This window comes from Podarcis raffonei, chromosome 9 (assembly GCF_027172205.1).
Source record: "Podarcis raffonei isolate rPodRaf1 chromosome 9, rPodRaf1.pri, whole genome shotgun sequence".
NCBI lineage: Eukaryota > Metazoa > Chordata > Lepidosauria > Squamata > Lacertidae > Podarcis > Podarcis raffonei.
In genome coordinates, this window is record NC_070610.1 from 74,958,136 (window position 1) to 74,984,309 (window position 26,174).

Here is a 26,174-nt window from a genome sequence, read left to right on the forward strand (position 1 = left end):
CACCCCTGCAAGCTGGGAAGTGAAAAGTCAAGGATTAATGTGAGCATACAGAGGGGAGCGGGACACGGGTGGTGCTGTGGGTTAGACCACAGAGCCTAGGACTTGCCGATCAGAAGGTCGGCGGTTCGAATCCCCGCGACAGGGTGAGCTCCCATTGCTCAGTCCCTGCTCCTGCCAACTTAGCAGCTCAAAAGCATGCCAGTGCAAGTAGATAAATAAGTACCGCTCTAGTGGGAAGGTAAACAGCGTTTCCGTGCACTGCTCTGGTTTGCCAAAAGCAGCTTAGTCATGCTGGCCACATGACCCGGAAGCTGTATGCTGGCTCCCTCGGCCAATAAAGCGAGATGAGCGCCGCAACCCCAGGGTCGGCCACGACTGGACCTAATGGTCAGGGGTCCCTTTACCTTTACCGAGGGGAGCAGTAGAGCACATGACTCTGAATCTCAGGATCATGGATTCAAGTCCCACACCGAGCAAAAGATTCCTGCATTAGAGGGGGTTGGACTAGATGACCCTGTGGTCCCTTTGCAACTCTACAATTCTATGAGTCTATCAACAGCTATTCCATACATTTTCCAACCCTTTAGTGGGCTTTAAAGATCAGACTCTGCAGCCGCCTGGGTCAAGCAAAGCCTGCAGAAGTTCCGACCAGCAAGTATCTGAGGCAAGCGGTCCCATCTAACAATTATTTTTGGAATGCGTCGAACATTTCACTCCAGAGTTCCCCAGTTTTCCTGCCAAATGAAAGGGTCAGAAGACAGATTGCTGAAAGAGTATTAGCTGAGCACCGTCCTGATGGGAGGGAGGCTTAGATGCATGTTGTAGAGTCTGATGCAGCAAACGTCAGCAAACAGCCTTGGCCAATGGGGCAACCAGTTGCTTGCGCTGAAGTACACAAAGAATAATATAAATACCCAGAGCAAATTGCTGGAGCATCCGAGGAATTTCAGGACAGAGGGAGAGGAGCAAAAGCAATCAAGTCACCGTGAGTAGACTTTTCATTAAGCTTCTCTTACAATTCGTGTTTTGCAGGTAACTTGAACGACGTCCTTACTTGCAAGCCAAGCGTCACATCTGGCTAGTTTTGTTGGAGGGGATTTGTTCTAAAGATGTTAATTGCAAATGTGTTTTATATATCTCCCAGGGCAGACCATATTTGTGCTGTTTCTACCTTTGGGTGTTTGCCATCTTTTGCCAAGTTGCGATAGCGCTGTGCTGCAGGTACCCCCAGCTAGTTCCTTGCTTATCTCTGTGAATTACTTCTAGCTATAGCTGCAAAGTGCTGCACACAGATTCATCACCAGGGAGGGTGCTTGGAAAAGGGGATCTTTTTCAGCAGATAAGGTTGCTGCTGATGTGAGCACTGAATGCCTGAGTAATGCACTCTTTGCAAAAAGAGCACTTTCCACTGCAGTTAAAAAATACTGCTGTTAGATGAGCATCAGTAGATGCAATTTTTTTTTGTAAAAAACATTGGATTACTCTGTTATGTCTAGTAATAACTGACTCCCCATGGAAGAAATAGCAGTTTTTTCCAGCAGCCTTAGGAGGAATGTCTGCAGTTTTCCAGATGTAAGTGTGACCAGTTTCAGGGACTGGAATGGAGGAGGGAAATGTACACGCCCCAGTTATATGTGGGCTGGGATGAAGATCACAGCAACCATGTCTCCAGGGACCCCTTTTTTACTTCCATATAAGCAAATAGGTGCTAGCCAGTCAGTCCAATGGGGAAAAATACAATTCAGTACTTGGAGATACTATTGCTACCAGTGAAAAAGCCCATCTCTGCATTGACACAAGACCATGGCAAACCCACCCAGGTTCCATTTGTTGATCTTAATGCTCTTAACGGCCAAGGGAGGGGAAGCTGGTATTTCCCGTGATCTGGTCCAGAGTAGTTTGGTGCTTTGTTTTTAAGCAACAAGATCTCAAAACTGGCTTGGTGGGTAGTAAAGAAAATGTGCAAGTCCTTCAACATTGGCAAGATATGTATGTGTTAAGGGGCACCACCTGTTGTCTGCACACCTGCGGCTTTCATAGTCTGCCCATGTGAAACTTGGTTATTAATGGCAGTCCTGTGGGAATGGCCCAATACAGTGGTACCTCGGGTTAAGAACTTAATTCGTTCTGGAGGTCCGTTCTTAACCTGAAACTGTTCTTAACCTGAAGCACCACTTTAGCTAATGGGGCCTCCTGCTGCCTCCATGCGATTTATGTTCTCATCCTGGGGCAAAGTTCTTAACCCAAGGTATTATTTCTGGGTTAGCAGTCTGTAACCTGAAGCGTCTGTTACCCAAGGTACCACTGTACTAGAAAACAACACCTTACAATTCCTGCCCTTGCAGAGCTTCCCAATGCTCTTTTTCTTCCCTTCCTCCTTCCCTCTGCAGATTTTATTGAGGCAGTGAGGCTCCAGGCATCACTATGGCATACCAGAGGTCCCTCCTGCTTTCTCTGTGCATAATGCTCACCATCAGCATGCATCTATCAAGCGCTCAGCACTGGTCCCATGGCTGGTACCCGGGAGGGAAGAGAGAGATTGATTTGCCACAAAGTCCAGAGGTACACCGGTGCTGTCCTTACCCTGGCATCGCCTGCCTAAGTCAGTTGAGCTGCCTAAGCCCACTTCTCTTTCTCTCTTGCTCTGAATTCAGGTCTCTGAAGATATCAAATTATGTGACGGGGAAGACTGCACTTATCTGAAGATCCCGAGGGATAAAATTGTGAAGACTCTGCTGGTAAGCAAGGGAGTGGCACTGTAGATTCAGAGAGTCTTTGGAGGAGAGCAGAGTGAGATTAATCTTTGCAGGGCTTTGCAAATTCCTTTTGGGATTGGCTCATTTAAGGCAGCTGGTGACAACTAAAAGCACCGTAGCTGGATCTTAAAGCTTCAGAGGCAGTAGTACATCACTTAACGCCAGCTGCTGGGGGGAAGCACTGGGAAAAGGCTGAGCTTCCAGGAAGACCACAAACTGGGAAGGAGGGCTCTGCCCCAGTGCTGATCTTTGTCCCACGGCACCTAGTCTTCAGAAAATCTCTAAATGTGGTGTTTGTTTCCAGTGATAAAGAGTAATATGGCAGCGATGATGATTTCTTAACTGCTCTTTAGGTAAGGCAAACAATACACACACACACACACACACACACACACACACACATATACTGATGCTAAAATCAGTTAAAACAATTAACAACCAGAAGAATGGGGTGAGTCCTTACAAAATTATCTCAGGTGTCAAATAAAAAGGATTAAAAGGTGTAACTTCAGCATATGATGAAAGCTGTATTGTGAAGGTGCCAAGGGAGGGAATTCTGCAGTTTGGAGACTGGGCCTCACTTGGGCCACCACAATCCCAAAGTAACCATAACGGATGAACTAAACAGGGTGGATGTGGAGGGTTAGGTTATTGGTTTGGGTTTTCTTGTTCTTGTTTTTAGCATGTATTTTGTGCTTTTATGTTGTATTTTTATGTCGAGAACTGCCCTGTGATCTGCAGATGAACGGCAGTATACTACTACTACTACTACTACTACTACTACTAATAATAATAATAATAATAATAATAATACCAAGAGGGCCTTCCTGTGCAGATCTTAATACCCGAGGGTCTGTAGGAAAGGAGTACAGCATGCATTAATAGCTGTTAACTGACCTCCCCTACTCCAGCCTAATTTTGTTGACATATCAGGTGGCAACTTGCCATGCATGCGTCTCCACAGATCATGCATTAATAGCTGTTAACTGACCTCCCCTACTCCAGCCTAATTTTGTTGACATATCAGGTGACAACTTGCCATGCATGTGTCTCCACAGATCAGACACTGATCAGGGAATATTTCCTCATGCTACATCCTTTTCATGCACAACCCTTTTCAACAGAATCAGTTCATGTAGGACTCATTTAACTAGTATTTGCATGAATGGGGACTAGTTCTGCACCTGTTCCCTGCTAAGATGTTTTCAGACCAAAGTAGATCCTTGATCATTCTGGAGCATTCAATTCCTTATTGCTGATATGCTGTTGCATTCATTTTAACAGGCCGACATGCTAGCAAGACAACTTCAGAAGAAAAAATGATGCCCCTTTGCATGTTTTTTTGGGAAACATTTTGCACCTGAACAGATGACCCACCCCTCCTCTTCAGCTTAATGTGTTCTGTTTGTGGGAGTGATGTGCCCAGCCCATTGTTAAATTCTCAAGAACACTGTAGCAGTCTTTACTCAAATTCCCAGCATGTGAACGTACTACTCTAGTGACTGAAAAAAGCATTTGTGTTTACTGTTGTCCAGTCAGATTGAAGATTTGCAGGGAGTTCTCTTTATGCACTTGTAAAACTCAATTATGTTGAATAAAATACTTTATTTTGCTACACACACATCTGTGTTTGCACTCTGCATGTGTGTGCAAAGACACATCACCATTTGCAGGTTTCAAGCTGCACTTTGTAGGCCACTTAATCTAAAGTTGCAGGGAAATTCGAAGCATGGTCCACGACACATGGTTAAATGGTCGAATCTCTCTCAGAAGACCTAGTGACGGCCACCAGGTTGAAAGGGTTGAAAAGAGGGCAAGACAAATTCATTGAGGGCAAGGCTATTAATGGCTGCTAGCCAAGGTGACATGATGCCTCTCAACAGCAGTTGCTGGGAATCACAAGTGGGGAGACTGCTGTTGCACCCATGTCCTGCAAGGGGCTTCCCATAGGCACCTGGTTAGCCACTGTGAGCATAGACTCAAAGAACTGTAGAGTTGGAAGGGACCGCAAGAATCATCTTGTCCAATTCTCTGCAATGCAGGAATCTTTTGTCCAATGTGAGGCACGAACCCAAGACCCTGAGATTAATCAGAGTCTCGTGCTCTACTGGACTAGATGGGCGTTTGGTCTTATTCTGTAAGCTCTTCTTGCATGCTTCTGATTGCACGTAGTTTGGAAGCGAGAAGGGGATTCTCCAAAGAGTGTTTTGTACCATCAGACCATGGATGGGGAACCTGCTGTTCCATCAGCCCCAGCCAGTACAGTGGTACCTCGGGCTAAGAACTTAACTCGTTCTGGAGGTCCGTTCTTTACCTGAAACTGTTCTTAACCTGAAGCACCACTTTTGCTAATGCGGCCTCCCGCTGCCGCCACAGAGAAATTTCTGTTCTCATCCTGAAGCAAAGTTCTTAACCCGAGGTACTATTTCTGGGTTAGCGGAGTCTGTAACCTGAAGTACCACTGTATAGCACAAAAGTTCTAGTCTAGCAAGATCTGGAGGGCCACTTCTAATGGCTTTATATAGATATTAGATAGCATTGGGGATAAAACAGAGCCCACAGCATAACTCTCGAGAGGGCTGAACATCACTTTCCTGGTGCTTCAGTTGGAACTGCAACAACTGTGGAGTCAAAGTCTCTCTCAGAAGATGAGCGACTTTATACTCAAAATGTGCAGCCAGTTGGCCAAGGTCAGCCCTCAAGAGCTCCAGGGGTCCATCCCCCTCTGAACTATCCAAAATATACCTCCCAATCAGGTATCAAGCTGTAATATGCTTTCTTTGCCACTCACATTGCCACATGTACACCCATTGGAGTTTGGTTAGCCTGAGAACGAGAATCCACCCTGTTCCATCCCCATTTCCATGCTTCCTCCCCAACGGTCACTCACCATTCTGTGCCCAATCCTCACTGAGAAGTTTTGTGGCCCCTCTTTGCCATAGACCTTTAAAACGTTCAGGACATAGCGAATGAAACCTCTAAGAGAAACCCAATATTTTATTACGGAAAAACTGCAACAAAGTCTTCAAGAAGGGCACCAATGTTCTGGAAGTGTAAAACCCCAAAGATATACATCTTTCAGGGTGAATGTCTCAAAGCAGTCTTATTGATGAAGTTGAGCAAGCCAGTCCTGGTCCCCTCACAGTGACTTTGGAAGCTCGATGGAAGCGACACTCAACCACTCTGGCAGGGAATACCAGGACGCCCAGGCTCCTCTGGTATGAGTTGCTAAGGCAAGAAGCTCCGCTTGGCTATCCTTCCTTCCTTATCAATGGCAAAATTGTAGTTGCGAGGGTTGTCTAGGCACTCCTCAATCCGCTCATCTATATTTTCAGGGGTGATGAAGTTCTTGGCTTCTTCCTGCATCAGCAAAAGAGGAAAAGAAGGCATTTTACAAACACAGTATTTCTCCCCCTGAACAACACTCCAAACACACAGGGTTGTCAGTTTTAAGTCTTTTGTCATTGCATCAGCGCCCAAAGGGTTGGAGAAAAGGCAGCAGTGGCCTTCAGTAAACCCCCCCAGCACTATATTTTGACTCCTACCGCTTTTAACCCAGCCACACCCTCCTCTGGTAACCTAAAACAATAGCCAAAGGATCCCGGTTTCTCTTTGATTTTGTGTCCCCCAAACATCATCAAAACTAAGTAGCATTTTGACATTTAACCAGACCGCAGTAGCAAAAAGATTGCTCCAAGGAAGAAGTGTCAAAGTGAAGGCAGCTGTTTGCAGCATGCTGGCTTCCCTACCTGCAACTGGAGCACCTCTCTCTCCTTCTCCTTGATAATTTCTTCCATATAGGTAGCCCGATTCTGGGCTCCTTGCCGTCGGCGTTCTTGATCAGCTGCTTCTTCCTTCCGGAGGCGCTCCTCCCTGGGGTCAGGGACACAGAAGGAACTTAGCACTTGCTGCTCTCCACACAACAGAAACAGCCAAAGGCCAAGAAGAGTAATGAAATCAACAGCAGATTTAAAAATTGACACGCCATGCTCACCTCCGTTCCCGTAGACGTCTGTTCTCTGCGTCATTCCAGGCCATCAGCTCTTGATGCTCCTTGTTAGCAGCCTCCTCTCTCTGCTTCCACACTTCCCCATACTTCTCTGCATAATGTTTCCGCAGCACCTCTTCTTTGAACTCGCCTCTGGTAGAGAGCATAGGAGGGAATGTTAAAAAAGAAGCTGCCCCTTTGTTACTGATATCGTCCCTGCAGAGGCAAGAGTCACAAGGGCCCCATGTGTCATATGCAGGGTTGTGATCCTCCAGATGTCACTGAACTACAACTCCCATCACAGGTCCCCCAACCCTGATGAATGCCTATCAATCATTCAGAACTTATGTTTGCGCAGTTGTGTTTTTTATCTTGTATTTTTATGCTGTCAACTGCCTGAACTCTTCAGATGAAGGGTGGTATACACATTTAATATATAAATCATAGAATCCCCTACCATGCAGGAATCTCAACTAAATCAATGTGACAGGTGGTCATCCAAACTCTGCTTAAAACCCTCCAAGAAGGGAGAGTCCACCACCTCCTGAGCAAGACTGTCAAACAGCTCTTACTGTCAGAACGTTCTTCCTGATGTTTAAGTTTGAATCTCCTTCCTTGGAGCTTGCAGCCATTGGTTCAAGTCCTGGCCTCTATGTGACAGCCCTTCAGACATTTGAAGCAGTGTTAGAAACTGAGATATGAAAGCTAGGATCTAAATGGCACCTTAAACCTAGGTTATGGATGCAACATTGGAATGTCTAGGCACACTTTTTTAATAACAAGAATACAAAGCTGAAAATGAATGAACTGCAGCTGAAATATTATGTTCATTTTTCACAGGGTCTAGTGCTTCTGCTGCCCACCCCCCTAATATTCTTAAGAGGGTCTTTTCTCTAGTTTTCAGAGAGTACCTGAAGTGGGAAGGGAGAAAAACATCCTCCTTTCCTTCCACTATGCAGCTTTAATCTGAAATCTTAGGCACAGTATTGTGCCCAGAGCTCAGAAACTGCTCAGGCTAATGAAATGCCCTGCTGCAAAAAAAAGCACCTAAAACAATGGGAGTTTCAAACACCGACTTGAAGATGGCTGTCACGCCACATCTCTGCACCTAGTCCAACCCCCTGCAATGCAGGAATCTCAACTAAAGCATCCATGACAGATCCTTTCCTGTAACTTGAAGCTATTGGTTCAAGTCCTACTCTCCAGAGCAGGAGAAAACAAGCTTGCCCCTCTTCCATGTGGCAGCTCTTTAGATATTAGATGACGGCTCACATATCTCCTCTCTGCCTCCTCTTTCCCAGGCTAAATATACCCAATTCCTTCAACTGTTCTTCATAAGGCTTAGTTTCCAGACCCTTGACCATCTCAGTCACCCTCCTCTACACAACTTCCAGCTTGTCAACATCCTTTTTCAACTGTGGTGCCCAGAATTGGACACAGAATTCCAAGTGTGGTCTAACCAAGGCAGAATAGAACAGGACTATGACTTCACTGTGGGATGTGGGTGGCACTGTGGTCTAAACCACAGAGCCTAGGGCTTGCAGATCAGAAGGTCAGCGGTTCGAATCCCTGCGGCGGGGTGAGCTCCCGTTGCTCGGTCCCTGCTCCCACCAACCTAGCAGTTCGAAAGCACATCAAAGTGCAAGTAGATAAATAGGTACCGCTCCGGCGGGAAGGTAAACGGCATTTCCGTGCGCTGCTCTGGTTCGTCAGAAGCAGCTTAGTCACGCCAGCTCCCTCGGCCAATAAAGTGAGATGAGCGCCACAACCCCAGAGTTGTCTGCGACTGGCCCTAACAGTCAGGGGTCCCTTTACCTATGACTTCCCTTGATCTGGACACTAGACTTCTGTTGATGCAGCCTACAATAGCACTCACTTATTCTGCTGCTGCATAACCCTGTGGGCTCATGTTCAGCTTGTGGTCTATAATAACTAAATAAATTGAAATAAATTAAAAAAAAATTGTCCAGTAGCACCTTAGAGACCAACTAAGTTTGTTTTGGGTATAAGCTTTCGTTCGCATGCACACTTCTTCCATTTCATGCAGCTCAATGTGCTGTCTTCCAAAATTCTAGATTCATGGAGATTCTAGATTCCTCCATGATTCTAGATTCATGAGGAAGTGTTCATGCACACAAAAGCTTATATCCAGAACAAACTTTTGTTGTTGTTGTTTAGTCGTGTCCGACTCTTCGTGACCCCATGGACCAGAGCACGCCAGGCACCTCTGTCCTCCACTACCTCCCGCAGTTTGGTCAGACTCATGCTGGTAGCTTCGAGAACGCTGTCCCACCATCTCGTCCTCCGTCGTCCCCTTCTCCTTGTGCCCTCCATCTTTCCCAACATCAGGGTCTTTTCCAGGGAGTCTTCTCTTCTCATGTGGTGGCCAAAGTCTTGGAGCCTCAGCTTCACGATCTGTCCTTCCAGTGGGCTGATTTCCTTCAGGTTTGATCTTCTTGCAGTCCATGGGACTCTCAAGAGTCTCCTCCAGCACCAGAATTCAAAATCATCAATTCTTCAGCAATCAGCCTTCTTGATGGTCCAGCTCTCACTTCCATACATCACTGCTGGGAAAACCAGAGCTTTGACTATATGGGCCTTTGTTGGCAAGATGCTGTCTAGGTTTGTCATTTTCTCCCAAGAACTTAAGTTTGTCTCTAAGGTGCTACTGGACAATTTTTAAAATTTATTTCGACTGCGTCAGCCCAACACGGCTACCTACCTACCTGAATCTAAATAAATTGGCTCAGCAGAGAAATGGAGAGGAACCAAAGCCCAGCCCCCCACGTCGCCTTCCCCCCACTCGCACCCCACAGACTCCCCCCCCTCGAGGTCCCCGTGGCCCCGCCTCCACGGGCCCGCCGGCTGCCCTGATTGGCCGACCGAGCTGAGCGACCGGCTTCCCCGGCGCCTCACCTGAGGGCGGTCATGACCCGCCTATAGCGCTCGTAGCGGCCCAGCACCACCAGCAGCTCGGCCGGGTCGACGGGCGGCGGCACCTTGACCCTGCCGGCTTTGGATTTGGCCGGGGGGTCGTGGCGCGTCTTGCGGCCCCGCGAAGGCGCGGCCAGGAGCGGCGCCAGGCTCCGGCCCAGAAGGCCGCCCCGGCCGGAGAAGGGGACCAGCCCGCGAAGCATCCCGGCGGCTGCGGCAGTTAGAGCGGAAGCAAAATCCTGAGGGAAAAGTCCGCGCGCCGGAAGTTGGGCTGGGGCAGTATGGGAATTGTAGTTTCCTCGCGGTCTTTTTTCCTCACGAGCGGCTTAGCACCGGAAGTGGGGCTGAGGCACGATGGGAAATGGAGTCTTCTCATACTCAACTTCTCGATTCCTTGTGGCCTACACACCGGAAGTAGACCCAGGCTACGGGTGGTTTTCTCTTGCTTTCGCCACTCCCGTCTCCTGCTATTAGGCCCCGTATTTGCTGGGTCCGTGAGGCGGGTGAGACCCGAGCGCGGCCCACCTCAGAAATAAAGGCAGGCGGAAGGAAGGGTGAGCAGGACACCGGAAATAAGGCGTGAGCATGACGGGAAACGTAGTCCTCCCTCCCGCTGTCAATCAAGGAAATGAGGGGAAAAACGATGTCTCATCTGCTGGAGGGCGGGCAGGGCACCGGAAGTAGGATGTGGGCGTGATGGGAAATGTAGTTCCTCTTCCCTGTCACTCAAGTTGAGCGTTTAGCCTGCCTTGCAAGGTTGTTGTGTGGGATTAAATGAGTGGGGAGAGGCACGTAGCCCACCTTGAGCTCCTTGGAGGAGAAAAGGTGGGATGCAGCAAATAATAGAATAAAATGAGCAGGGGCAACCATGCCTCAGCTCCTGGTCCTCCTCACGGGTATTATTATTTACTAAAGTATTAGCATTATTCTCATCTGCTGTCCTACCAAAGGAGCCCAGGGTGGCAAACAGCGAAACAGTACAATTAAAAATAAGAATAACAAAATTAAACAGTAATATATCCCCACAGCTAATAATTCCAAGGATGCCGGGAACAGAATTTTTCAAAGTGCCTGCTTTAAAAATTTCTCCTGAATGTTAAGAATGATGGAAAGCATTGCACAAGTGGGGAGCCACTACCAAGAAGGCCCCGTCAAAGGGTTATTGTTATTACCTCAGAGAGCCTCCACGCTTTCCTTTACGAAGTGTTTCTTCCATGCACTCCAACATTTCAGAGGGAAATGGGAACATTGTTGTGTACGTGTGTTCTTACACTGCCTGTTACCTCGCCTCCCTCCAAATATTACACATTGCTAAAAGCCCTTCTCTAGCTGCTGATCATTGCCTATTCTACCCTGCACTATGTGGGCTCTTGAAAAAGGCCCTTTCTATTCCACCAAGCCTTGGGAGGTTGAGATTAGTTGGAATTGTGACTAGTTCTTGCTGCGGTTTGTAGCATTTTTTGAGAATTTGCAATAATACATTTTACTGTTTTAATGTGTGCTTTAAAAATCTGTTTATGGTAGTCTTGGCAGACTTTTTTTTTTTTCCCAATAGGCAAACAATGACTCAAGTAAATGAATGAATAAACAAATGTATCCCCCTTCCATGCCGTATTGTTAAGCAGATGAACAGTGACATAAGGTGAGGCATCTGATCATAGCCTGCATTTTTAATCAAGGCTTATATTTTGATCAGATTCCTGTATTCTAAAAATGACCTTAAAGAAATATATATTTGTAAATGTTTGTATCTCTCATGCCAGGCAGAAACCATACTCTGGCAGCTGTTTATCTTCTTGATCAAGGGCCCCCCTGATCTATAGCAGTGTCTCAGGGTTGTAAAAGAAAATTACAGGCTAGGAGCAAAAGGTCACACTGACCATACAAATTATAGAATACAATCAAGGTTGCAAAAATAGTAATTAATTATGATGCCTCCCATTAAACTTGAGCCACATCTTCCTAAGGTTAAAAGGGCAAGAGCTAATACAAACAGCAGCTGGCCAAGGGAAGAGGCCTCTCTCTCTCTCTCTGAAACTGCTTTGAATCTTTGAAGCTTCAGAGAATTTAGAGAACCTAGCTTTTACTAAGTTCCTTTTTACTTAGACAAGATCTTTGCTTCTAAAAATCTATATATGTTATATGTATGAAATATATTGGCTTAAATGTAATTATGCAAAGGATTTAGAAAGTAAGAAATTATAGAATCATAGAAGAAGTTGGAATAGACCATGAGGGCCATTGAGTCCGGACCCCTGCCAGACAGAGAGACGCCATCGGAGCACTCCTGATATATGGTTGTCAAGCCTCTGCTTAATGACCTCCAAAGATAAAATTAGCCACCATCTGTTTTGGAGTGAATAGGGCAATAGGGCAAAAGATGAAATGTTAGTTAAGGCGCCTAGTCTAGGGCAAAAGGTTATCTGGTAATTAAGGTGCCTGGTCGAGGTAAATATAAGATATATGACTACTTATTTGCCAATTATAAATAGAAGGAAATATAGCTCTTTGTCTCCCATAAAAGGTAATAGGAAATGGGTGTATCTTTTATGATTGGTTCTAGCAAACAGCCAATAGGAATTTTAACCAGGCTGATTGGACAGAGGCAGCCAAAGGAGGAGCAAGGGGGCTGAGCTGAGGGAATATAAGTGCTGGCCATAAGGGCAGAAGGCCAGGCCAGAGCTTGGTAACCATATACCACTGTGCCTCACATTTATTTGTCTGACAAATAAATTATTATTTTAATTTCTCTATTGCTGCGTTGAATATTTCATTCCAGCTAAGCGTTAACCACAAGCAGGGTGCTACATTTTATGGTGCCTCTGTGACTCGGATAAGTGGTCTGCTGGAACGCAGCCCCATCGCCTTACTGGGCAGGGTACAAGAGGGAGGACCACTAACTGCTTACCCAGCGCGCACTGGAACATTTTTCCAGGGGAACGCAGAAGTCTCGTCTGTCTGATACCCTGCCTACCGACGGCGACGGACCGGGGGGAACCAGAGAAATAAACTGGGAACCAGCTAAGGGTAAGTGCACAAAGGGTTTTGGCCCTCCAATTAATTAGGAGGAAGAGAAGTCTTGATCAAACTTCTGCGTCTCAGTAAGGGGGAAACTGAGTACGCTACATGGCTGGGTACATCAGATGGTGATCTGATGTAGGGAAAAGGGAAAGGTTGGGAGGTAGAGTGTGGTGAAGTATCCAGTGCATTGTATGTGTGAGAAAGTACAATCTGTAAGTGTGGAGTGGGTACTACTTCGTTTCTCAGTAAGGCGAGTGTGTGAGTGACTGAGTGGATACTTCACAGGCCCATATAATGGGAGTTGGAGGTTCAAAGGGGGAAAATACACCTCTTGAATGTATGTTAAATAATTTTAAGAAAGCCTTCTCAGGGGCATATGGAGTCAAAATGACGCCAGAGCGCTTGAGAACGTTATGTGAATTAGAGTGGCCGAAACAAAATACTGAATGGCCATCTCAGGGAACCTTTGATATAAATTTAGTAAGCAAACTTTGGTCTAATATCGCCAAAGAAACTGGAGGGTGCCCAGAACAATTTTCATATATAGATTCTTGGCTGAGCACATTAAATAATAATCCTCCATGGATAAGGGAATGCAAAGTCCAACGATGCAAATTATTGGCTGTAAAAGCCGAAGCTAGGAAAGGAATCTTGCCAAATAAACTCAAACCCATTTTTGAGGGACCAGAGGAAGAGGTGCTTCCACCTCCACCCTATGCTCCACATCGAGGGGAGCCTAATCCAAATACTCCACCAGTTGTAACCCCAAGGCAAGAAAGTGGAATGAATAATGGGGGTGGAGTCACAGAACTTGATTCCTTGATAGATTATGATAAATATCTTCAGGAGGCCTTGGAGTCCTATAATAAAGCCCAAGCAGAAGTGGTTATTCCACCTGTGAGTCCCAGTAGAACTCCATCTACAGTCTCCTTTAGTGGAACAACCAATTGCCCACCCCAAACCCCTGTACATCCAAATCCTAGAGAACTATTACAGGAGTTACAGGGAGACCTTGATCGGTCAGCAAGCAATAGAGCCAGGCGTATAAAGCTGCTAAAAGAACGCCTTGGGACAGATACCATCCCCTATGATTTGAGGCCCCTAGAGCAAAGCGAAGAGAAAGGTCACGTAGTAGCCCCTCTTAGAAGAGTATTTGATGCACTTGAGGAGCCTGTGCTGGTTAACGGGTAACCCAGACCACGGCCACCTCGAACTTCGACCCTCCAGTACATTCCATTCACAACTACGGATCTGATGAATTGGAAAAAACACATCCCGTCTTTCGCAGAAAAACCTCAGGCTATGATGGACTTGGTGACTTCAATAGTAAATACTCATAGTCCTACTTGGACAGATTGCCGCCAACTCCTGAATACTCTGTTCACCACTGAGGAAAGGAGAGACATAATTATAATAATAATAATAATAATAATTTATTATTTATACCCCGCCCATCTGGCTGGGCCTCCCCAGCCACTCTGGGCGGCTTCCATAATTGAAAAGGCACAGATATATTTGCGTGAGCAGGCCAGAATGGGAAATATTTTTAATATTGCCCGTCATCTCCAGGATAACTTTCCTTTGGAAGATCCTAATTGGGATCCAAACAATGCAATTCACCTGGCCAGGCTTACCACCTACCGCCAGACGCTTGTGCAAGGTATCCGCAGGGCATGCCAGAAGCCCACTAATATGTCTAAAGTCTCAGAAGTAGAACAGAAACCAAATGAGAGTCCGGGAGACTTTTTAGAGAGGCTGCAGGAAGCCTATCGTATATGGACTCCTTTTGACCCTGAAGCCCCTGAAAACAGCAGAATGATTACTGCTACTTTTGTGGCCCAGTGTGCTTCTGACATTCGTAAGAAAATTTTGAAATCAGAAGGATGGGAAGGGATGCTGATGAGCCAAATTATGGCCATTGCACGCCGAGTTTATCGGAATAGGGATGAGGCTGAGAAACAAGAGAAGAAGAAGTGGCAGAAGGAAAAGATGGTAATGCTGGCCACAGCAGTGATGTGTTACCCATAACACTGTTTCGTGTTCAGTGTGCACCCACAAAAGACTTAAGTTGTCACCTTTTGAGCTCCTGTATGGGAGGCCACCCTCCTTTGTTCAGGATATTCCAGCTGACCTCAAACAAATAGGAGACCATGTGACACAGGGACAAGTGCAATCTCTCTCCCGTGTTTTTGTCTCTCTCCCGTGTTTTTGTTGTTGTTTATCTTAACAGGTGGGCCCTCAAGCACACGCCGTGCAGCATTGCCGAGCCGATTCATCAGTTCCAGGCTGGCATAGCCTATGGGTGAAAGAGTGGAAACGCGATCCACTTGCACCTAAGTGGCGTGGACCTTACACCATCTTGCTCTCTACTCCAACAGCGGTGAAGGTAGCTGAGGTGACCCCCTGGATTCATCACTCCCGTTTGAAGAAGTCCGAAGGCAGTTGGACGTGCAAAGGTGACCCCTCTAATCCTTTAAAACTGACTCTCTCCAAAAACCCCTGTATCTAGCCCTACGGGGAACGGGCTAGGTCACGGGCAACATTAGACGACCGGCCTGCTGCAGCCACAACCTGGAAGCTGGCTGACCTGCGCACGCCTGAAGCTTGAGGAGCGTCTGAACCAGCGATTGTAAACGGGAAGATTCTCTTATACAATTGATTGACTGCCCCCCCCTGTGGAACAATTATCAGAGATATTACTCATTGGGGATCCTTGGGACATATGTTTTGGTCTTGGTGGTTCCCCATTTCTGTCACTGGGGGAATTATATTGGGACTAATATTTTTTTGTTATCACAATAAGGTAATCTTTTGTGGAAGGAATGCATATACTAGACATCAACATGATTTTATTATTAATCCTGATCCCTTGGGAAGGGGAAGGGTCCTTGAATTTGAGCAAATTTGCTAAATATGGATTCCGCCATGACCACAATATGTGGGTAGGCTTAGCTGAGATGGTAGCCAATGTTACAAATAGGACCAATTGCCTTGTTTGCTCTCTTGGGCCAGATGATTCAGAGGGAGGTATGCCCTTATTACCAATACCATTAAATGCCATTGGTATGGTAAGCGAAATGCCACACCAAACAGAAGTACAGAATTTCCCCGCATGGAACTCAACTAAACCAATACGAGTTATACCTGTACAAGGGGAATTCTGTGTACATAAATCATCAGAGGCAGCTGATTCTACCATGATAGGCTCTTCTCATTGCCACTATACTTGGGATTATATTAAGAATAGTCAAACCTGGGCAAACGGTACTACCTATCGAACTCGGAATACTTTGCCCTGTGCACCTCCTTTTATTCATGCATGGAAAATGGTGTGGAACATAACTATGACAGAAAAAGGCAATCTAACATACTGCACTGTGAACTCTGTACCCCTTTTGATATTTCGCCTTATGCACTCCACATACCAAAAACCTCAGACCCGATGGTTGTGGTGGATATGTGGAGAATGGGCATACAAGAAACTCCCTTCCAAATGGAGTGGGACTTGTTTCCTGGGATGGGTATTACCACCAATGTGGATTATGCCCACTAGTTCAGCCAAGCGTACACGAAGAAACGCTGATATTTCTCATATAGCAGGAGGAAGTACCCAAAGTTGGAGCGATACTGATGATTGGCCACCAGAGCGCATTATAGCCTATTATGAACCTGCCTCCTGGAATCCTGATGAGCTCATACAAGGGGCTCGAGATCCTATTTATAATCTAAACAGAATAATTCGATTGCAAGCAGTAGTGGAACTTGTAACCAATGCAACGGCCCAGAGTTTGAGACTTATTGCACAACAGTTGGATGAAAGTAGAGCCGCCATTTTGCAGCTGAAAATGGGAATGGATTATGTACTTGCCAGGCAGGGAGGCCTATGTGGAGTCTTGAACTTGACAGGGAATGCCTGTTGCTTTAACATTTCTGATAATGGTGAGGCAATCCGTGTGTTGGCCACAAAGATGGAGAATATAGCACATGTCCCAGTACAAACATGGGAAGGATGGGATATGGGATGGCTCACCAACTGGTTACCAAATGTCGCAGGACTCAAAGGGATACTATTGTCTTGCTTGTTTTTCTTGACGGTAGTAGTAATGGTTTTGTGTATGGTGCCATGTATCATTTCATGTTTTAGAAGTACAATTAGCAAGATGATTTCAAATGAAACTTTACCTCATATCATGGCCCTATACAGAGCTTTACCTCAGGAATATGATGAAGATCAAGCTATCAAGGACACTTGGGAAGGTCCTTGAGCTTGAAAGGGGGGAATGAGGCATCTGATCATAGCCTGCATTTTTAATCAAGGCTTATATTTTGATCAGATTCCTGTATTCTAAAAATGACCTTAAAGAAATATATATTTGTAAATGTTTGTATCTCTCATGCCAGGCAGAAACCATACTCTGGCAGCTGTTTATCTTCTTGATCAAGGGCCCCCCTGATCTATAGCAGTGTCTCAGGGTTGTAAAAGAAAATTACAGGCTAGGAGCAAAAGGTCACACTGACCATACAAATTATAGAATACAATCAAGGTTGCAAAAATAGTAATTAATTATGATGCCTCCCATTAAACTTGAGCCACATCTTCCTAAGGTTAAAAGGGCAAGAGCTAATACAAACAGCAGCTGGCCAAGGGAAGAGGCCTCTCTCTCTCTCTCTGAAACTGCTTTGAATCTTTGAAGCTTCAGAGAATTTAGAGAACCTAGCTTTTACTAAGTTCCTTTTTACTTAGACAAGATCTTTGCTTCTAAAAATCTATATATGTTATATGTATGAAATATATTGGCTTAAATGTAATTATGCAAAGGATTTAGAAAGTAAGAAATTATAGAATCATAGAAGAAGTTGGAATAGACCATGAGGGCCATTGAGTCCGGACCCCTGCCAGACAGAGAGACGCCATCGGAGCACTCCTGATATATGGTTGTCAAGCCTCTGCTTAATGACCTCCAAAGATAAAATTAGCCACCATCTGTTTTGGAGTGAATAGGGCAATAGGGCAAAAGATGAAATGTTAGTTAAGGCGCCTAGTCTAGGGCAAAAGGTTATCTGGTAATTAAGGTGCCTGGTCGAGGTAAATATAAGATATATGACTACTTATTTGCCAATTATAAATAGAAGGAAATATAGCTCTTTGTCTCCCATAAAAGGTAATAGGAAATGGGTGTATCTTTTATGATTGGTTCTAGCAAACAGCCAATAGGAATTTTAACCAGGCTGATTGGACAGAGGCAGCCAAAGGAGGAGCAAGGGGGCTGAGCTGAGGGAATATAAGTGCTGGCCATAAGGGCAGAAGGCCAGGCCAGAGCTTGGTAACCATATACCACTGTGCCTCACATTTATTTGTCTGACAAATAAATTATTATTTTAATTTCTCTATTGCTGCGTTGAATATTTCATTCCAGCTAAGCGTTAACCACAAGCAGGGTGCTACAAAGGAATAGACATGCTAATAGAACTTTATTGAAAAGCCAGGAGAACACAAATCATAGACTTCTGTTGCTGATATGGAACTTTTAATTTGCACAAGTTTGTCAGCTGTTGGCATCCAGCATGCATACTTGAAGTGTCCCACTGGCGTTGCCTGCAAGTTCATAATCAAAAAGTGGATTCACGTGATCCTTGTTCCTTGTTGTCTTCTCATTCTTGGTCACAGGCAGAGTCTACCGTGCAGCCCTCTGAAATGACAAGGAAATTCGTCAAAAGAAACCAACATGTGCCACGTCTTTTGTGGCCGTTTCTGATCTTCATAGGAACAGATCTGCCCAAGGCAGGTTGCATACTGAGCCAGCCCAACAACAGAGACAACCTGGACAGCTGTCTGTACAGTGGTACCTCGGGTTAAGAACTTAATTCGTTCTGGAGGTCCGTTCTTAAGCTGAAACTGTTCTTAACCTGAAGCACCACTTTAGCTAATGGGGCCTCCCGCTGCTGCCGCGCTGCCAGAGCACGATTTCTGTTCTCATCCTGAAGCAAAGTTCTTAACCTGAGATACTATTTCTGGGTTAGCGGAGTCTGTAACCTGAAGCGTATGTAACCCGAGGTACCACTGTAGTGCCAAAATTCGAGGAGCACCTGCCAACATCTTGAGAGGGGAGAAGTGTTGCCTGCGTGATTGGAGAAGACACATAGAGGCAGCTTAGCAAATTGCTTTCTGGTTATATATCTCTGGAATTCCAGGAGGAATCTTTTAAAGGCAAGGGCTGCATTTTCTTGCAGTCAACTTCCAGGGGCAACAAGCAAAACTGGGTGGGGCAGTGCATGTAGATTTTACCTTTGGCTAGTTTTACAGTAGGCTAGTTTCTCACATAAAAAGGTAAAGGGACCCCTGACCATTAGGTCCAGTCGTGGCCGACTCTGGGGTTGCAGCGCTCATCTCGCTCTATTGGCCGAGGGAGCCGGCGAGGATTCGAACCTCCAACTTTCTGATTGGTAAGTCCTAGGCTCTGTGGTTTAACCCACAGCGCCACCCGCATCCCTAGTTTCTCACATACCCTCCTCTCTATTCTCCATCCAGACAAGCAAGAGGCATCATCGGGGAACATTCCTGCCATGCAAAAACATTCAAGAAGGGTGCAAAGCAGGACTGGGGAGCAGGTGTGGGCTGGGGAGAGGCCCAATGGCCAGAGAGGCTTAGAGGGCTGCATTTGCACACACACACACACCCGTTCCTGATGGTTTCCCACACCTCATCAAGAGAGTTCTGGTCCCTTTCAGCTGCCCAAGCCTTAGTCCCCAACAGTTGTCAAAAGGGAAATGGAAAATGTTAAAATGAGAAAACAGTATTCTAGCCAACTCTTGGTCATTTCAAGCATTCTTTCATGCTCCTCGGCATCACATAAGACGCAGGGGAAGTGGCATATTTTAGGGAAATGTTGATTTGCTTAGGCTGGCATCAACTAGTTGCTAAGATAAGGTTACCAGACATCCCCATTTCCCGGGGACAGTCCCCGGATTTACAAATCAGTCCCCTGACAAAATCCGATCTGAAGCTGAAAAGTGTCCCCGGATTCATTGAAAAAAATCTGGTAACCTTGTGTAATTACATTGCAGGGGGTTGGACTAGATGATCCTTGGGTTCCCTTCAACTCTGCAGTTCTATGATTCTAAGCAAAGCTACTTTTCATTCAAAAACATCATTCCACTGCAAGAAAGCTGCATGTATTCCACAGCAGGTAACAAATGAACTCATGCCTGTTTCACGGTAGCAATTTATGGATGTTTAAAATGCATATAAATGGGGGATCAGAACCCTTCCTGGGGTTCCCTTCCCCATCACCCGCATGTTGACTTGAACCTCTGCACAAGAACAGAGGTCCTACCCACATCTAAACTGGCTTTATGTAGCCGAGCAGAGATGTGATGTGGCACTATGCTTTCCATGATCACCCTCGACCCTTTAACAGCAGGCTTGACAGTAACTGCAGCAGCAGCAATTTTCTATGCCTATAGCAATTTCCAACTAGCAGAAACCAAATCGTGCTCACTAGAAAAAGCAAAAAGGGTGATATGCGCACTGTGGAAAGCACAAGTGTCAGAAACCACATGGCGCTGCACAGATACGGACAGCATAGCAATGAATGTTACGGGTAAAAAGGGCGGGTTTCAGCCAAAAGAGAAGAATAAACTCTTCATGTATGCTACAACCATGGCGAGGATATTGTTAGCCCAAAATGGGAAAGCAACAAAATTCGAATAAGAATGGCAAGGAAAGCCAATAGAATATGCTGAAATGGCAAAACTGACAGGAAGACTTGGAGAAAAAGACAATACTGTAGAAACTTTAAAAAAGAATGGGAACCATTCATGTTGTATATACAGAAACAATGGAAAGAGATGGACTCACTGGCAGGGTTTGAGTGAACACTTACAATCAACTAAAACAAATATAGAAACTACAAAGAGGTTGTTAAATAAGATAAGAGTACAGCAACAAGTAATATAGAGAACTCAGTATTAAGATAAAACAAAGTAAGGTGCAGGAGAAGTTATTATGCAAAAAACCAGAAAAGGAAGTTGAGGGAAGTCATAGCGGGGGGAGAGGGCTCTGTATTTTGTTTGTTATGTGTTGGTTATTTTATAAAAATATAAAATCCAATAAAAATTATTTTAAAAAGGAAAGAAAAAGGGCAGGTTTCTGATGGAGAGATGTCCTCACCATTGTTGCAGCAGATGCCTGATGCGGCGCAGGTCCCTCCGCTGTTGCCGCACGGCTTCCTTCCAGACTCGCAAGGCGTTGGGAGGAAGTTTTCTTCCTGGCATCTCATGGTTTCCGCTGTGCCAAAGTAACAGCCCAGTTCTTCCCCGCAACAGATGTTGGGACCAAAGCAATGCCCTCTGTTTCTTGGCCCACAGGAGATGCACTGGTGTGGGGCATAAAACGGGGGAAATGTAGCTTTATCCAAGTCTGGTTTACATAATCCGATGTCTGGCGATGTTTACAGTTGAAGTGGTTTGGATGGCATGCAAACCATGCATTTAAAGCAGACACACACACACACACACACACAAACACACACACACACACACACACACACACACACACACACACACACACCAACAGACAGAATTCTTTCCCAGTCTGATATGGAGAGCCCAGGGATTGAACCTGCGGTCTTCTGCATGCAGAGATGCTCTTAACACTGAGCCAAAGCCCTCTCCTATCTTGCCTTCTCATGCCTTAAACCCGCCATGACCTACCTTTCTGACTTCCATGTCCAGGAGGGAGCGCTTCCCTCCAATGGGGCAATTCTGGATGTAGCAAGCCGAAGAGAGAGCCAGGAGCCAAAGCAAGCAGAAGGCTAGCATATTGTAAGACATGGTCGTCCTGGTTGCTACCTGCTGCTTCTCTTGAGGAGCAGGAATGGAGAAGGTCTTTCTGGTTTTTGCCCTTATGGCCGTAGGTATATATATACTGGTGGACAGGCCTGTTGAGCCGTGCTATAGCCCTTGTTACTCATTTCCCTTAAAAAGCACAAGGGATTGCTCTTCACGCCAAGTGTCACATCTAATAAGACAAGGTCGCAGATGTGAGGCCACTGAAATATGGGCAATTTTCTCTCTCGTTTTGTTCCAAACTGGGTAGAAGATGCATGAAAGGCAAAGAGTTCTCCCTAATTGAAGAAGTCTTTGATGTCACCCGAGGCTGGGGAGGAGAATATGAATACTTTTTGTTGGGCTTTCAGGAGATCTGACATACTTTCCCCCTGGATTTTGGGGAGATCTGATCTGTGTGAGACTCTGGCCCGGACCATAGCCCTCTCGGAAAAAATCTCCTGCCATTTTAGGAGGACATCTGTTTGTGGAAAGCACAAACACCACCCATTATTATTAGATCTATTTATTTAATACAGTAATAGTAAAGGTAAAGGGACCCCTGACCATTAGGCCCAGTCACGGACGACTTCGGGGCTCATCTCACTTTATTGGCCAAGGGAGCTGGTGTACAGCTTCTGGGTCATGTGGTCAGCATGACTAAGCCGCTTCTGGCGAACCAGTGAATGGAAACGCCGTTTGCCTTCCCGCCAGAGCGGTACCTATTTATCTACTTGCAGTTTGTGCTTTCGAACTGCTAGGTTGGCAGGAGCAGGGACCGAGCAATGGGAGCTCACCCCGTCGCAGGGATTCGATCCGATCAGAAAGCCCAAGAGGCTCTGTGGTTTAACCCACAGCGCCACCCGCATCCCAGTACAGTAATAGTACCGTATTTTTTGCCCCATAGGGCGCACCGGCCCATAGGATGCACCTAGTTTGGGGGGGGGGAATAAAGGGGAAAAAATTATTTCCCCCCCAGGCGCGGGGCTGGGGTGGGGGATGCCTGAGCTTCCCCCAACCCCAGCCCCCAGAACAGGCTGCTATCCGCAAGCCTAGGGAGCCCTGCAGGAAGTTGCGCCGGTCTCACCAGGCTTGCGGATATCTGTCCCCTGAGCTTGTGAGGCTGACAGCCTCCAAACCAGGTCAGGGAACAGCAGGATGGCAGCGCTGTGCTTCCCCGCTGTCCCCCGAGCTTGTGGGGCTGGCGCTGGGGAGCAAGCTTCTCCCCACCGCCAGGCTCCAAACCAGGTCAGGGAATAGCGGGATGGCGGCGCTCCGCCTCCCCGCTGTCCCCCGAGCTTGTGGGGCTGCCCGATATCTGCCTGAAGCCCGGGGTGCGCTCCGGAGCGTGCCCTGTGCTTCGGGCTGCAGGCTGCCGCCCGCAAGCCTTGCGAGCCCGGCGGGAACTCCTGCAGGCTCCCAAGGCTTGCGGATAGCTTCCTGAAGCGTGGAGAGCGAGAGGGGTCGGTGCGCACCGACCCCTCTCGCTCTCCAGGCTTCAGCGAAAGCCTGCATTCGCCCCATAGGGCTCACACACATTTCCCCTTCATTTTTGGAGGGGAAAAAGTGCGTTCTATAGGGCGAAAAATGCGGTATTTACCCATACATATCACCTATATAAGATGTCAGTGTGCAGCAATATATAGAGTAAAATATAAAACAGCATGAAAACAGTACAAAATGATATTTTAAATGGTAGAAATACATTTTTAAAAATTTAAATGGTGCATAGGCCTGTCTCATCTGGAAGAGGGTTCCACAGCTTGGGCCTGCCAACACCAAAGACTCAACTTCTAGCGGAGACAATGAAAATGTTTAAGATTTCCCATTGGAATAGCTCAGTGGCTAGAGCGTGAGGCTCTTAAACACAAGGTTGTGGGTTTGAGCCCCATGTTGGGCAAAAGGTTCTTGCATTGCAAGGGCTTGGACTAGGATGAGTGAAATATACTCGGAGTCGAGAGTGGATTTCATGCTCTTTATTCAGCTCATAGTGGTGAGGAGGAATGGATGTTCCCCCAGAATGTCTGCTTTATATACATTATTTACACAATGGGCCGCACGTGATTGGCTAATTCCGGGATTCTCCTGTAGGCCAATCAGGTTGTGGATTCACTTCCACCTAGAGCTGGATTGGGTGGCTCCTGTGGACCAATCAGACTGCTGCATTCTGAATCCTATTGTTCTAGGACCAATCAGACTGCTGCATTTTGGATCCTATTCAACTCAGTACATAACAATGAGCCTCGTGGTCCCTTCCAAGTTTGTGATTGTGTCTGCCAAAGGAGCCTAGGACGGCAAACACCAAAGTGGTAAAGCCGTACTATTAAAAATAAAATAGTAACATACTTAGGGCGATTAAAAACATTTAAACCACTTGTGCTAATGCTCCTGAAACTTTCGTTTCAGGCCAGGCGTTCTCCAAAGAGGGCTTATAGTTATTTTGGATCTCTTTGCCCAAGTCAAGAAGTTGTTGCTATGCACAGAGTGTGTCTACTGAACCAGTAGATGGTGCACAAAGAGTGGCCTTAACTTCTTCTTAGGCTGCTGAAGTATAGAATCCGTTCCGGTTAGTGTTATTGTGCATGCAGTTTACTAGAAATGGGTTGGCATAAATGAAAAAATTGGGTAAGCCATTCCTCTCACCCACTTGGATAAAAATAAGGAGCAAGTTCACTCCAAGTCAGATGAGTTCTTGTAGCTTGGTAGGGTCAACTCTCAGAATTAAGGGATTCCAAATCTAACTCTCTGCAGCCTTTGGTGTTTCAACAACTTAAGATCTTTAAAATGGAATAGGCCCTGTTCCTGATATCTCCACATTGCAAGTTTGAAGAAGGATGTGCAACCATTGCACCCTTTGCCCCTTTCCTCTGCTAGGGACGGACAGATCTGTCAATTCCAATTTCTCTCAGTTTGCAATTTTATTTCTTATTGTTTTAAAGTTCTCAGCAAAACTTTTCAGCTTTTTAGGCTGATTTTCTCACAACAGAACACATTTTCGTATGCCGTTTTGCCGCATATACTGTACACAACCATAGGTTTTGTTAAGTTGTGGGCGAACATATCAGACGACACAGCGATTCTTCAAACAGCTCTTGTTTATTTAGAAGCCAGAACAGAACTGAACTGGAGAGCTCAGTCAGCCTGCTTATATAGAGCTCCAGAACAATGTAACTGTTGCAACTTTCTAAAACTATCCAATCACTGAACGTCACTTTCGATCCTTCATTTGCATACAAACTATCCAATCACTGAATGTCACTTTCGATCCTTCATTTGCATAACTATCTACAGTACCCCCCTGCTGGCCCAGGGTGAGAACTTCAGTAACAGGTTTGTCTTTTCCCTAAGTGCATTTCTGTATGCTATTTTCACCAATATATGCACACCTAACCCTAGGATATCCATTTTTGCATGCATTACTTGGGCTACATTGCAAAATTTGGAAAAGTGCACATTTTGAAGGACGGTTCTCTTGTTTCAGAAAGTGTGAATTAGGTAGGTTCGCCGTTAAATGCAAAAACGACTCAGATTGGTCCCCAATGCCTACCAGTCCCTTAATCCTCCCCACACCTCAGTGTGCTGGGGCCATCCTGTTAGGCCACAATAGATTGTAATGACTTGCTTTGAAGTCATTTCAGCACCAGATGGAGAAAGAATAAATCACCTTCCCAACTTCCCTGCCCCACCCTGCCCTGTATTCGGACAGTACAAAGGTACCCTAGACTAGCTGGCCCTTGATGTCCCTTCCAACTGTACAATTCTGTGCTTCTATGGCTATTCCCGCCCCCCAGTCCGACACATCACTCTCTGTCTTCCACACAGGCAAGGAAGAAACATTTGATGACATATTCCAGCCAGGCAAAAACCTTCAAGGAGGATGCAAGCAAGGATGAGGAGTGTTGTACAGTGGTACCTTGGTTCTTCAAACGCCTTGGTACTCAAACAACTGCAAACCCGGAAGTAAGTGTTCTGGTTTGCGAACTTTTTTCAGAAGCTGAACGTGCTCCATTTTGAGTGCCACACTTCCGTTTTGAGTGTTACGCTGTGGTCTGTCTGTTTTTGTTATTTGTTTTGCGTTTTTGTTTTTGCATCTCTCTCTCTCTCTCTCTCTCTCTCTCTCTCTCTCTCTCTCTCTCTCTCTGTGTGTGTGTGTGTGTGACTGTGTAGAACCCAGTTCAGCTACCAATTGATGGATTGTATGACTGCAGTGCATTGTTTATTGCTTTCATTTTATGGATCGATGGTCTCGTTAGAGAGTAAAATTAAATTGTAAAGTTAAATTGCTGTGTCCAGGGCAGCTGTCTACCAGCTCCATCTGGTACACAGGCTGAGACCCTACCTGCCCACAGACTGTCTGGCCAGAGTGGTGCATGCTCCGGTTATCTCTTGCTTGGACTACTGCAATGCGTTCTCCGTGGGGCTACCTTTGAAGGTGACCCGGAAACTACAACTAATCCAGAATGCAGCAGCTAGGACTTCCGGGGTGGCGCCATCGGCAATGGCGGACTCCCTCTGAACTGGAGGGACCAGCTCCGCGCGAAACGGGTCGTTTCCGCTACGGCGAAGCGGGGACCCTTTAAAAAATCACAGGCGGATGAAGCCTGTGACCATGGGACTCGGTGGGCACCTTTAGCGCCCCCCCAACCCGC

The 26,174-nt window shown here is 46.1% G+C and overlaps 3 protein-coding genes across 3 annotated transcripts; 1 reads left to right on the plus strand and 2 right to left on the minus strand.

The window, feature by feature from the left end:
* Positions 1-859: 859 nt before the first annotated feature.
* LOC128420516 (progonadoliberin-2) lies at positions 860-4,377 on the plus strand. The gene is made up of 4 exons (XM_053402082.1): positions 860-985; positions 2,391-2,562; positions 2,655-2,738; positions 4,041-4,377. The coding sequence occupies exons 2-4, from the start codon at positions 2,425-2,427 to the stop codon at positions 4,077-4,079; spliced, it is 261 nt and encodes an 86-aa protein (XP_053258057.1). The 5' UTR covers positions 860-985; positions 2,391-2,424; the 3' UTR covers positions 4,080-4,377.
* A 1,358-nt stretch (positions 4,378-5,735) lies between these two features.
* MRPS26 (mitochondrial ribosomal protein S26) lies at positions 5,736-10,037 on the minus strand. Its single transcript, XM_053402079.1, has 4 exons — positions 9,661-10,037; positions 6,751-6,897; positions 6,506-6,629; positions 5,736-6,116 (listed from the first exon to the last, which is right to left on the minus strand). Exons 1-4 carry the CDS (start codon positions 9,879-9,881, stop codon positions 5,985-5,987), a joined length of 624 nt encoding a protein of 207 aa, XP_053258054.1. The 5' UTR covers positions 9,882-10,037; the 3' UTR covers positions 5,736-5,984.
* Positions 10,038-18,154: 8,117 nt separating this feature from the next.
* On the minus strand, positions 18,155-21,602 carry LOC128420515 (neurophysin 1-like). The gene is made up of 3 exons (XM_053402081.1): positions 21,412-21,602; positions 20,870-21,074; positions 18,155-18,389 (listed from the first exon to the last, which is right to left on the minus strand). Exons 1-3 carry the CDS (start codon positions 21,529-21,531, stop codon positions 18,352-18,354), a joined length of 363 nt encoding a protein of 120 aa, XP_053258056.1. The 5' UTR covers positions 21,532-21,602; the 3' UTR covers positions 18,155-18,351.
* Positions 21,603-26,174: the final 4,572 nt, after the last annotated feature.

What these genes read in the sequence shown, in the direction of transcription:
- LOC128420515 (XM_053402081.1), bottom strand. Translation starts at nt 21,531, where the DNA reads ATGTCTTACAATATGCTAGCCTTCTGCTTGCTTTGGCTCCTGGCTCTC. An exon ending in TGGACATGGAAGTCAGAAAG is followed by an intron (nt 21,075 to 21,411) that starts GTAGGTCATGGC and finishes GCCCCACACCAG; the next exon opens with TGCATCTCCTGTGGGCCAAG. An exon ending in AGGCATCTGCTGCAACAATG is followed by an intron (nt 18,390 to 20,869) that starts GTGAGGACATCT and finishes TTGTCATTTCAG; the next exon opens with AGGGCTGCACGGTAGACTCT.
- MRPS26 (XM_053402079.1), bottom strand. Translation starts at nt 9,881, where the DNA reads ATGCTTCGCGGGCTGGTCCCCTTCTCCGGCCGGGGCGGCCTTCTGGGC. An exon ending in AGACGTCTACGGGAACGGAG is followed by an intron (nt 6,630 to 6,750) that starts GTGAGCATGGCG and finishes CCCTGACCCCAG; the next exon opens with GGAGGAGCGCCTCCGGAAGG. An exon ending in GAGAGGTGCTCCAGTTGCAG is followed by an intron (nt 6,117 to 6,505) that starts GTAGGGAAGCCA and finishes TTGCTGATGCAG; the next exon opens with GAAGAAGCCAAGAACTTCAT.
- LOC128420516 (XM_053402082.1), top strand. Translation starts at nt 2,425, where the DNA reads ATGGCATACCAGAGGTCCCTCCTGCTTTCTCTGTGCATAATGCTCACC. An exon ending in ATTTGCCACAAAGTCCAGAG is followed by an intron (nt 2,563 to 2,654) that starts GTACACCGGTGC and finishes CTCTGAATTCAG; the next exon opens with GTCTCTGAAGATATCAAATT. An exon ending in AAATTGTGAAGACTCTGCTG is followed by an intron (nt 2,739 to 4,040) that starts GTAAGCAAGGGA and finishes TCATTTTAACAG; the next exon opens with GCCGACATGCTAGCAAGACA.